The following is an 11,295-nucleotide window of genomic DNA, read 5'->3' as shown; positions in this document are numbered from 1 at the left end:
TGGCTCGGGAAGTCGGATCAATAAGATAGCCCACAGCCATACAGGCCCGCAACCACAACACCGGTTGCTTTTCATCCAAAACCAACCACCAAAGCTCAACCACTCAAACAGTCACTACTAGTCACATAGACCTGAGCACAAAAACCACCAAAAAACTAATACACAAAGGACCTCTCACAACACCACACTAGAATTCCACTTAAGAACAACCAAGTTCACAAAGAACCTTTTCAATCGGAGCTATAAAAGAAGAAGAAGAAGATTTCTTAGTATGGGTTATCATCATCTGAAAACCTCTCCATGTATTTATAGAGGTAAGATTTAGAGATCAGAGATAGAAACATTGATTTTGAGGGAAGAATCCAAGGAGAGTAGAAAAAACGGCTGCGAGAGAGGCTGTGGATGAGAGAAATTGAGGAAGGAGAAAGAGAAAAAACGAGTAGTCAGGATAAATGAACTATGATTAGGGCTTAGTGACAATAAATAACAAAAAATCGGGTCAGGTTAGTGGATCGGTTAATGGGCCATCCATCCATAGTGCAGTGGGATTACTGGTTGTGGGCTTGGATCTACCAGTAGGTCATGGACCACAAAAATCCCAACATTCTCTATTTTGGACCATGAATAAAAAAAAAAAAAGGGAACCTAATCCAAAGCTGGATATGGCAATCATCATTGCCAGAACGTCTAGATTGTACCTACAAAGCAGAAAAAATATACTTGTAAAACAAATGGTTAGAAAAAGAATTCTAAACAGTATTGATAATCTTCTCGAAGACTCTTCAGAAAAAATTATTAGCACTTTCTTCATTCTTGTCATCTTTCTTGGGCTTTTTACGATCATTTATAAAATTGACATTTTTATCCAAAATTATAACATGTTTTATCCCAAGATTTTTCATCCCTGTTCTATATTTTGATACTTGGTTCTTCCCCAAATATGGTTAACTTCATTTTTTAGCCTGATTAACAATATTGGTTTTAAGGTCCATTTCTTTACTCTTTAAGCCACTAATTATATTTTAAGGTCCCTACTATATTTTATATCAGCTTTTATATCATTGTAGACTTCAAGTATTGCATTTAATAAAATAATGGGAGAATAATCATCAATTTTATTACCAGTTAATTTCATATCTTGAATTAATTTTGTAAAATCATCCAAATTTTCTATAATAATTCTAGATAGATCTAACTTATATCTGGAAATTTTTTCAAGCAGAAATAATTTATTAGGCAAAGAAGTTTCTGTTAAAAGTCTTCCAATTTATTCCAATGATCTTTTGCAGAATTTTATCTTTCAACTTTTTTAAAATAATGTCCGAAAGATTTAGGATTATACAAGAATAAGCATATTCATCATTTTCAATTTTCTTTTTTTCAAAAAAAAAAAATTAGGATATTTTCTGTCAATAGCTTTGAGAACTTTATGTTGAATTAAAATACCTTTCATTTCATATTGCCAAATAAAAAAATCAAAAGTTGTAGATTATAACCAGCCATTAGAAAAACAAGCAACAAATGCAGTAAAATATAATTGAGATATAATATCAAAAAATACTGAATCATTTCAACATAATAGATTCAGAACAATATAATTAGGGAGCCTTGGCTTATCCTTAACTAGATAACCGACAGTCTCAGGGGCTCGACCAAGTGAGGGATAAGCAAGGGATTGGTTTGGTTTTGGGGAAATAAAAAAAACACTAAATAATCGCACTAAGCAGAAAATATTTCAACCGACAAAGTAGTAATGGAATAAGCAAAAAAAACACTACATAGAAAATCAGTGCTAACCACAAAGAATTATGCATTCAGCAGTTTAAGCATTCGCACACAACGAGAAAATATAGAAAATCAGTTTATTTAGAAAAATAGCCAACACTAAGTTATCTTCGCATTAAGCTTTTTTTTTTTTTTTTACACAAAGCGCTCAAGAAAGATAGCAAAACAAGGCGATCGCACACAACAAAATAAACAAAGTACCAAGTAATATTATTTTTTTTTTCAAAAAAATTCACTATACTAGTTTTTACACAATAAAATGGATCCACGAAACATATAAAAATATTTGCACCAAGCAATTTACCCACAATAATATTTCAACAGAAAAAGAAAGAATAATAAAAGTGATAAGGTTTAGATCTTACCAAGACGTCACCGAAGAAAATTAGAATAGAGTGACTCTGATACCACTGTTGGAAATTCATCCCAGCTGTGATGAGCCCAATTGAACAAACTCTAACTCAACTATTACAGAAAAAATAGTGGATTACGAAAACCCTTAACATAATTAATATTACAGAATAAATAACACAAATATACAGACAAAATATTTACAGATTTAATAATAAATGAAAGAATAATAATTGAATAAGATAATTTGGCTCAGAAAGTAAGATCCGGTAGGATAACTCACAAACACACAAGTAGACAACCACAACACCGGTTGTTTTTTCACCAAAAACCAACCATCAAGACTTAATCACTCAAATAGCCACATACACTCAAACACAGAAAACCACTAACATCTCTTTATAATGTGTTTACAAGTGAAAGAAAAATTAGATTGTATGTTGGGATTGATTGCTTGGTAAATCAATAAGAGAGCGGGCTACTAAATATGATTAGTATTGTAATTTGTATATATAAAGCAATCGTCTAAATTTACAGGAGATTATGAAATCGAACATCAATGAAACCATAACAATTACACATTAATACTCCCTTTCCAATTCTTAATGAGTTACAATGTCCGTCTATTTATTTATTTTAATTGTTTGTTTTTTTTTTGTAATTTTCTTTTCCCCCCCAAAAAGTACACATATAGAAGACTTTTAATTAATACATCCCATGACTAATAACAAATAAATAAGCAAAAACAACAATTTAGAAATAAAAATATGCGATTCAACTCTCAAAAATTGATGAAGTTTTAAATAAACTATAAGTCCATGGAATATAGAGGTGTAGAGTTATATGGGTTAATGGATGAAGCCCAATACAATTTTTTGGATCCTGGGCCTCAATTATCAATTAATTAGGCATCCATATTTCCAGAAACCGGAGCATCCATATTCCTTGGGAGAGAGGAGAGAGGAGAGAGGAGAGAGCAATGGCGTCGGTGGTGAGAGGCGCGATGAAGTCCATTAGAGAAAAAGGCATCGGAGGTTTCTTCCGGGCGCTCCGGGAAGAAGGATACCTGTCAGTTCGCGTTTCTCTTTCTCAGCACTATATATAATTTGTTTTTTGGCATTTTATTTAGTGATGTGGAAGTCTGACATTTTGAATCTGGGTATCCTTGGATGAATTTTCGCGTTTCTGAGTGGATTTCATCTTCCATATATTTGGTTTATTTCAATTGGAAGGATTTTTCTCGCTTTGTCTCGATTTGTATTTAGTTGCTAGGGTTCACTATCAGTAGAATTTGGAAATTCAATCTATTGAGAGGTTATTGCAGCTATCGGAGAGTAGCTTAGCTCCTCATTTTCTGATTTGATCAAATTGTCGAACGTGTGATCCATTTCTTTTTTTGGGTTGATTATCGTTTTCTGAACTTGCAGAGCCTTGCACTTTAGCCCCCCCCCCCCCCCGGGTTAATAAGGTGTTCCCTCTGATTTTTTATTTTTTTATTTTATGCCTTTTCTATCATGCAGGAGCGCGCTTCTGGATGGAAATCTTATGTAAGTAAAATTCTGTAACTATCTCTTGATGGGACCTTTAGTCATTGTGGAGCAAATATTACTTGTTAATGCATCCTAGTTCAAGAGATCATTGCTCGGCTGGGAAGCTGTTTTATGAAGTACAGTTTATTCTGGATAACATACGCTACTACAATAGTGAAATGAACACCTGCAATCCTTATTATGTATAGGGCTAGAGTCGAACCAAGATACCTGAGGCTCAGATTGGGAAAAATTGCTTGAAGGATTTTTGGGCTTGGTTCGTGAAGCATGCCCAATCAGCTTGACCTTTTGTTTTGTTTGACAAGATTTAAAGCTTTACTCCACTTTTACTTGTTAAAAATGATTACGCATGCTAGAAAAGTCAATATTTGAGATCAACTGATGCTTTGCTCGATTAGAAATCTTTTAGCTGAGCCGATTCTACTATAATCCAAATTCAATTACAATTTTAAGCTCAATAAAGTTCAACCAAGATTCAACATACTTTGTTCGACTTTTAACTCATTTTTTTATGCTTTCAATTGTAAAATGCCAACCATAACTGGATAATCTGTTCATATACACATGAATCTTACATATTTTCTCTCTTTCTGTTTGCTTGGTTCTGCCTTTTGTCTGAAGCTTATTCTCATGGTTTTTAGCTCTTCATTTTCAATTTTAGGTTAGTTTTCTTCCCTCTATTTGTTAGTTCTTCCATGTGATCATGCAAATAGGGCAAAAGAAAATAGTGCTTAGCAAAGATTCTGATGTAATGTCTCTTGTCTATGCATGTACTTGTGTCTTATCATTGGAATTTTCTTGTCCCAGGTGTCGCTTCTATGAACTGATACTCGTATTGAAGCGTCATAATGTTAAGTTTAGATCTAATGGTAGTGGTTCTCATGCCAGACATTTTGCCTGCCCCTTCCTTCCTTTGTCTCCTTTTGGTTTTGTTCTAGAACTGAGCAAAAAATTGCATAAGTTTTGGTCCTTCCCCTGAAGATGGTTCTGGAGGTGTTTCTCTTTTGTGCATTAGTTTTTGTGTTGGCTTCTAATGTTGCTGTGATTGCTATAAACTGAATATGGCTTCTTATTCTTCTTCTTTTTCTTTTCCTTCTGTGAATTGCTATAGGCAAACAAAGATTCACAACATAGGTGCAACACTTGTAGGTGTTGACAAATTTGGCAATAAGTACTATGAGAAACTTGGAGACACGCAATATGGTCAGTGCTGCTTTTCAGTTTTTACAGATCTACACTGACATTACCTCTTATATTTATAAGATACTTAATTTATAGGTTAGAAATTTCTTGCTCTTCTTATCTGTAATTTAAATTTAGGGAGACATAGGTGGGTGGAATATGCTTCCAAGGATCGATACAATGCTTCTCAAGTCCCACCAGAATGGCATGGCTGGCTTCATCATGTAACTGATCATACAGGAGATGAGGTTAGCATATGGCATTGTAGGTTGAGTTATTTTGAGTAACATGTATTCTAGAATGCTGATCCAATTGCACTTTATGTAGTTGCTCTTGTTGAAGCCAAAGAGATATGGGGTTGAACACAAAGAGAACTTTTCTGGGGAGGGGGATGAGTACATCTATCACTCGAAAGGACATACCCTGAACCCTGGGCAACGAGACTGGACCAGATACCAACCCTGGCAACCCAAGAAGGCCTAAGTTCTCTTATGCAAATAAGCTCCAAGTGGAGCTGGAAATGCATTGATATGCCAACCTTGTTTTCATTAATAAAATGGCTACCTATTCAGAAACTCATTACTGTCTCATCTTTAGAGTCAGCAAACCTGATGTTTTATGTTGATTTATTTACTCTTATGACCTTCACATTTATCATGGTTTTTTTCCCCATCCGGAATGTAATGGTAAGTGTTGAGATATTTCTTTTTGGGAACAACTTACATTGTGATATGTGTGATGATGGAGTCTCTTAACATGCCTCTGCGTTCGTGTTATTTTTTACTTGTCAGAAACAGTGAATGCGGTTGAATGCATATGAATGTGAATTTTGGGGGTATTTGGCTAATGAAGTTGTGGAATGGTAAGGATGGGATTCATTCTTGACTTGCTACAAAAGTCGGGTTAAATATTGTGTAGAACATCGGAATCTCTCATAAAATTGGATGCCAACCATATAACAGTATATTTAAAAACACGAATAGTCACAATAATTGAAATATAAAATTAGATGTAGAGTGTGTGTATAGAGGGGAATAAATGAAAATGGTTGGAGTTTGGTGAGGGCGAGGGGGAGGGGAATGAGGACGAGGATGAACAAATGGTTATGGATGGGCGTGTTGTGGCAGCGTTCCGGAGTCCAAACGTTGTTACACTGACGTCCTTTTATCTTTTAGTTGATTTTCGACCAGACAGACAATTAATTATAGACCAAACCCACTTGGTTTTTCTTTTTTCTAGTTGGGGTTGGGGGTAAAAAACCTAACAAACTGTTGGAGTTCCGGGTGGGGATGATCGATTTTTTTTTTCTTTTTTGATATATATAAAATAATAGAGTATATAGGACTATAGGAGGGTAGGCCGAGAAAGAGGGGCCGTATCTCCTGTCCTTCCCCAAATTCCAAGCAATCAAGCAAGCAACCAGCCTTTCTCTAAACTCTAAATTCACATTCTATTCTCTCTCGCTCTCTCTCTCTCTCTCACTGTTTCTCTTATTCTTCTCAGTAAAGGAATTCAGCATGGCTTCCGATGTCGAGCAGCCTGCTTTCTCCTACCGTGCAAAGGTCTCTTCCCCAATATTCTTATTCCTTCAGCTATTACCACTTTGACTTTCTCGAATTGTACTAGTGTTTGCTATTTTCTCCTGATTTACGCCTTTCAATCATCTTACTTGCTAAATACCATATATAGGCATAAGCCAACCAGCTAAAGTTGTGTTTTGGTCTTATTTCTGCCATTTTTAGAATGGAAAATCTTCTGCTGAGACCGATGGTATTGAAGAGCCTCTTTTGAAAAATGATAGTCGCGAATATGAGCACTTTTCCGTGCTTTCCGCTATTCTTCCGTGAGTTTTTTTCCCCTTGTCCTGTTTTGTGATGCATCTAGTGTTAAGACGAGTGATTTGATATATCAGGTTTTTGTTCCCCGCTTTTGGAGGATTACTTTATGGTTATGATATCGGAGCCACATCTTCTGCTACTATTTCCATTAAGGTACACTTCACACTATACACCGTAACTCTTCTGCTTCCAAGTTTTAGCTATACTTACCCAGTTCTGGAGTGCTGAACTAGCTCTATCTGAAAAGGAAGTCGGGGGTATTGTGCTGATCATCCACTTGGCTGCTCCAAAAAGTTAAAGTTGATTATTGTGGTTTAAAGTTACTTAATTCTGGAATCCTGATGTCTGACGGGCTACTAATTTATGTTCTGCAGTCAGCCACATCGAGTGGGATTTCATGGTACAATTTGTCTCCAGTTGAAGTTGGTCTTATTGTAAGCAACTTTCCTTCTTGGTTTGTTACAATTTTATTTTAAATTTTGGGATCATAGCTTCACTTCTGGCCTATTTCTGCCATGGAACCATCACATATTTTCATTTTCTATCCCCTGAATTTGGCAGACCAGTGGCTCATTGTATGGTGCATTGATAGGCTCAGTTTTGGCATTTAATGTAGCTGACTTTCTGGGTTAGTTCAAGTACTGATGGTAGACCTGGTTGAACTATTCATTTTGCTACCATTTTAATTATTGATATATAGTTGCTGCTTGGTACTGCAGGGAGAAGACGAGAATTGATTCTTTCATCTCTGATGTACCTTATTGGAGCTCTGGTAACAGCTTTGGCACCAAACTTTGTTATCATGGTGATCGGGCGTTTCATTTACGGTATTGGAATCGGATTGGTAAGATATTCAAATGAAATTTACAATGTCATCTACAAACCATCTGTTTAATTTTTAAATGTTACGTTTTAAAATTTATTTATATCGTTTGAGCACTTGCTATTTTCTGCTATGTTTTTTCTGGAAGTTGCGGTCTTCCATGCTCATTACTATAAAAGCTGATAAAACTCTCTTAATTGCTAAAACAAGAAAGAAAAGATAGAAGTCATCCAAACGAGGTAACTTCCTGAAAATAAATCTTCAACTCAAACTGAATTATTGTAATCTGAATTCAAAATAACAATATCTAAGTTACAAGATACAGTTCAAAAAAGAAATAGACCTTGATACTGGTACAGTGAGTTGATGCAGTGCAAAGTTATTATTAGACTTCCAGATTACTTATTGCTCTTTTTGCTTTTGTCCATTTCCACAGGCAATGCATGCTGCTCCAATGTACATTGCGGAAACGGCTCCAAGTCAAATACGAGGGCAGCTAATTTCTCTTAAAGAATTTTTTATAGTTCTTGGGATGCTAGTAAGTATTTCTTGCCTAAAAGGAAAAATTCTCGTGTGACCCACTTGTATTTCAGATATGTTTATAGAATATAGACCATAACTAGACTTTTTTGTCACTGACATATGTTGTGTTTACAACATCAGACATCAGACTATGTAAATATTAAGCACCAGGAGTTTTGTTGTAGGTCGGCTATATATCCGGTAGCCTTTTGGTGGAAACAGTTGCTGGTTGGCGGTACATGTATGGAGTTAGCTCTCCCCTGGCAGTCATAATGGGAAGTGGAATGTGGTGGCTTCCTGCTTCCCCAAGATGGATTCTTCTAAGAGCAATACAGGGAAAAGGGGAGGTTCTGGCTTTGCGAGATACTGCCATATATTGCTTATGTCGGCTGAGAGGTGGAGCGATTGGTGATTCGGCTCCTCAGAAGGTGGATGAGATTTTGTCTGAGCTTTCTCACCTGCGTGAAGAGGAAGAAGCTACAATAGCAGAGATGTTCCAGGGTAAATGCCTGAAAGCACTAATAATTGGTGGTGGCCTCGTCCTATTTCAACAGGTATCTTTCTTTTGCAGACCCTGGTTTCAAGAGCTCAGACATGACATGTCAGCTCATGCCTCCTTACTTTCTTCATTGCAGATAACAGGGCAACCAAGTGTGTTATACTATGCAGCAACTATTTTTCAGGTATATCTTCTGCATCCTTATCAAGGTTGAACTTATGTCACTGTATTTAAGCAAATTGCTATGGTATACCGCCTTTGTCTTTCTCCTATCCTAATACTGTAACTATGACAGAGTGCAGGATTTTCTGCCGCATCTGATGCAACAAAGGTCTCAATTCTACTTGGTTTGTGGAAGGTCAGATACTGGACTCATGCTCATATAAGTTTCCATTTCTCCAGTTAATAACCATGCTATTATTTGGCTTTTCTTCCTTTTTTGCCTCCACATTCTTCACTTGCCTACCATCCATACTAGCATTGCAATTACATTCTAAGTCCCCATCCGAAGTCCCAGTTCTTGCTAATAGTTGAATGATCTAGTTTTTATGTTTGATATGCATTCACCTCCATCCATCCGCATAGTTGCTTCTTTCATCCTTCAAAGTTGCAACTTGTTTGAGAACTCTCAAATATCTACCGTCTCGATTCTGCAGCTGATTATGACAGGGGTAGCTGTTCTGGCGGTTGATAGATTGGGAAGAAGACCTTTGCTACTTGGAGGTGTATCTGGTATTGTAAGTACAACTCTCTATTTCTAGAGTGTTTGATTTACATTTCTGCGCTACTTAAGTTTCTACTCATTTTAAGGATGAGTGGTTATAGGGACGATTATTATAAATGTAACCTTATTGTTCTAATATACTTGGATCATGTGGCAGGTAATATCCCTATTTCTTCTGGGTTCTTATTACACTTACCTGGGTGACATACCCGCTGTGGCAGTTGTTGCTTTGCTTGTATATGTTGGATGTTACCAGGTAGGCAACAAAATAATTTCACTGCCTTGAGTCATTGTCTGTAGTCTGCAAGAAATGTCTTTTTATCGCAACAGGATAATTAATAACTGTTACTGGTGCATAAAGCATGATGTTTCGACATTCAAAACCATGATAAATATTGCTTTACTTGTGCATGTGTATATTTTTCATGAGAATCTCTGTTCAGATCACGTCAAGATGCAGTATTTCTTTAATCAGATGTAATATTTGTTGTCTTATTGGATGTGGTATGAGGTGTTAACCTCTGGAGACTATGTTTGTACAGTTATCATTTGGTCCCATTGGTTGGTTGATGATTTCGGAGGTTTTCCCCCTTCGTCTAAGAGGACGTGGATTGAGTATCGCAGTACTGGTGAACTTTGCTGCAAATGCACTTGTGACATTTGCATTTTCTCCTCTTAGGGTAAGAGGCTTAAGCTTTCATGCAATTTACCTAAGCATGATATTGTGGGATTTTTTCATTAGAATGGTAATCCGTTACCAATTCAAGTTCTGCAACGACTGATACTTTGAGTGCATTTGTCACCATTGCATGAGAGAAAATATTTTGCGTACGAGTGCAACAAAGCGATGATGCTTTACAGTTAATAGCAGCTAAACAATTACAAAAACACAATTAAGTGAATACACTCATTTGCAATGACATGGATTGAAATATAACTATGGATATGCGGGATATGTGTGGCTGATATACTGGAAAATGGTAATGAAATTTTGACTTGGGTTGCAGGAGTTGCTGGGGGCTGGAATTCTATTCTTTAGTTTTGGAGGCATAGCCGTGTTGTCGCTCATTTTCATCTTCTTTATAATTCCAGAGACAAAAGGGCTTACCCTAGAGGAAATTGAGGCTAAACTCCTTTAGCAGCTTCATTTACTAGTTTTCATGGGGTTTGTGTTTAGATATGTAGTACTCGAACCCCTTTGTACTACATTGATTGTTCTACATGATAAGCTATGGTAACATGGTGGTGGGTCTCCTCTCCTTCACCTAAGTTGTAAATGTTGTTACTTGATACTTTTTCATTCCATGGATGTAATTTACCTGTGAGATTCTTGTCTACTTGGGGTCCTGTTCTAATTACTTCTTCCTCGGTTTTGGAATTAAGTTATTTGTGAGTGTACTCTGTTCCTCATCTCAACTTTTTCTTTCTCCTCCGTGTACAGAGTTTTTTCGTACATAGCAAAAACGGGATGGAAGTAATAATAAGAAGGAAAAATTTTATTTTTTGTGTCATATATTAGGCTCTGTTCAATTTTAGTCCTATTTGTTAAAAAAATTTAATTTTTTAGAATAATATTTTTTAATTTGTCTTAATTTTGATACCAACATTAAATAATTGATACCTATTAAAAAGAGGCACGTGCCTCTCACGCACTGTGTATTGGAAAAAAATCAAACAATTCCAACCTAATTTTTTTTTTCAATTTTCTTTCCTATCTAAAATTCTTTTGTCAAAATTTAATTATTTGACGTTGTGATCAAAATCGGGCAAAAATATTATTATGAAATTATAATGAATGAGGCTAAGATAGAACATAGCCCAACATATAAACCAAAAAAAAAATGAGATTTTTCCTAATAAGAAGTAATCATCATATTATCAGCAGCAATAAGTTGGACATTATAGTAAGTTATATAGGTGTAAGAATTGAAAATTCGACTAAGTTGTTTTATTATTTGTTAATTTTATGAAATTCGAGAGAGGTGGTCCCTAACACAACACTTATAAAATGTCGAAATTGA

At 35.8% G+C, this 11,295-nt stretch overlaps 2 protein-coding genes across 5 annotated transcripts; both read left to right on the top strand.

The window, feature by feature from the left end:
- Positions 1-3,042: 3,042 nt before the first annotated feature.
- LOC105160223 (NADH:ubiquinone oxidoreductase, 17.2kDa subunit) lies at positions 3,043-5,625 on the top strand. Of its 2 annotated transcripts, XM_011077502.3 has the most exons (5): positions 3,043-3,204; positions 3,657-3,683; positions 4,798-4,889; positions 5,007-5,116; positions 5,196-5,625. In XM_011077502.3, exons 1-5 carry the CDS (start codon positions 3,116-3,118, stop codon positions 5,349-5,351), a joined length of 474 nt encoding a protein of 157 aa, XP_011075804.1. In that variant the 5' UTR covers positions 3,043-3,115; the 3' UTR covers positions 5,352-5,625. The 2 variants fall into 2 exon arrangements, with proteins under 2 accessions (XP_011075804.1, XP_020548858.1); XM_020693199.2 differs by lacking the exon at positions 3,657-3,683 and having other exon boundaries at positions 3,052-3,204.
- A 512-nt stretch (positions 5,626-6,137) lies between these two features.
- LOC105160222 (D-xylose-proton symporter-like 2) lies at positions 6,138-10,632 on the top strand. 3 transcript variants are annotated; one of them, XM_011077501.3, is made up of 15 exons: positions 6,138-6,279; positions 6,372-6,430; positions 6,611-6,711; positions 6,781-6,859; positions 7,081-7,140; positions 7,268-7,334; positions 7,426-7,550; positions 7,966-8,067; positions 8,237-8,605; positions 8,687-8,734; positions 8,846-8,908; positions 9,207-9,287; positions 9,432-9,530; positions 9,817-9,954; positions 10,282-10,632. In XM_011077501.3, exons 2-15 carry the CDS (start codon positions 6,386-6,388, stop codon positions 10,411-10,413), a joined length of 1,509 nt encoding a protein of 502 aa, XP_011075803.1. In that variant the 5' UTR covers positions 6,138-6,279; positions 6,372-6,385; the 3' UTR covers positions 10,414-10,632. The 3 variants fall into 3 exon arrangements, with proteins under 3 accessions (XP_011075803.1, XP_020548857.1, XP_088735675.1); XM_020693198.2 differs by lacking the exon at positions 6,611-6,711 and having other exon boundaries at positions 6,139-6,279; XM_088879549.1 differs by having other exon boundaries at positions 6,152-6,430.
- Positions 10,633-11,295: the final 663 nt, after the last annotated feature.

This window comes from Sesamum indicum, linkage group LG4 (assembly GCF_026168435.1).
Source record: "Sesamum indicum cultivar Baizhima isolate 11 linkage group LG4, ASM2616843v1, whole genome shotgun sequence".
In the NCBI taxonomy this organism is placed as follows: domain Eukaryota; kingdom Viridiplantae; phylum Streptophyta; class Magnoliopsida; order Lamiales; family Pedaliaceae; genus Sesamum; species Sesamum indicum.
This window is presented reverse-complemented; position numbering and strand designations above follow the sequence as displayed.

Bases quoted from the DNA above. Each gene is read 5' to 3' on its own strand.
- LOC105160223 (XM_011077502.3), top strand. From the start codon at position 3,116: ATGGCGTCGGTGGTGAGAGGCGCGATGAAGTCCATTAGAGAAAAAGGC. The intron at 3,205-3,656 runs GTCAGTTCGCGT...TCTATCATGCAG, and splicing joins CTCCGGGAAGAAGGATACCT to GAGCGCGCTTCTGGATGGAA. The intron at 3,684-4,797 runs GTAAGTAAAATT...GAATTGCTATAG, and splicing joins CTTCTGGATGGAAATCTTAT to GCAAACAAAGATTCACAACA.
- LOC105160222 (XM_011077501.3), top strand. From the start codon at position 6,386: ATGGCTTCCGATGTCGAGCAGCCTGCTTTCTCCTACCGTGCAAAG. The intron at 8,909-9,206 runs GTCAGATACTGG...TCGATTCTGCAG, and splicing joins TTCTACTTGGTTTGTGGAAG to CTGATTATGACAGGGGTAGC. The intron at 9,531-9,816 runs GTAGGCAACAAA...ATGTTTGTACAG, and splicing joins TATATGTTGGATGTTACCAG to TTATCATTTGGTCCCATTGG.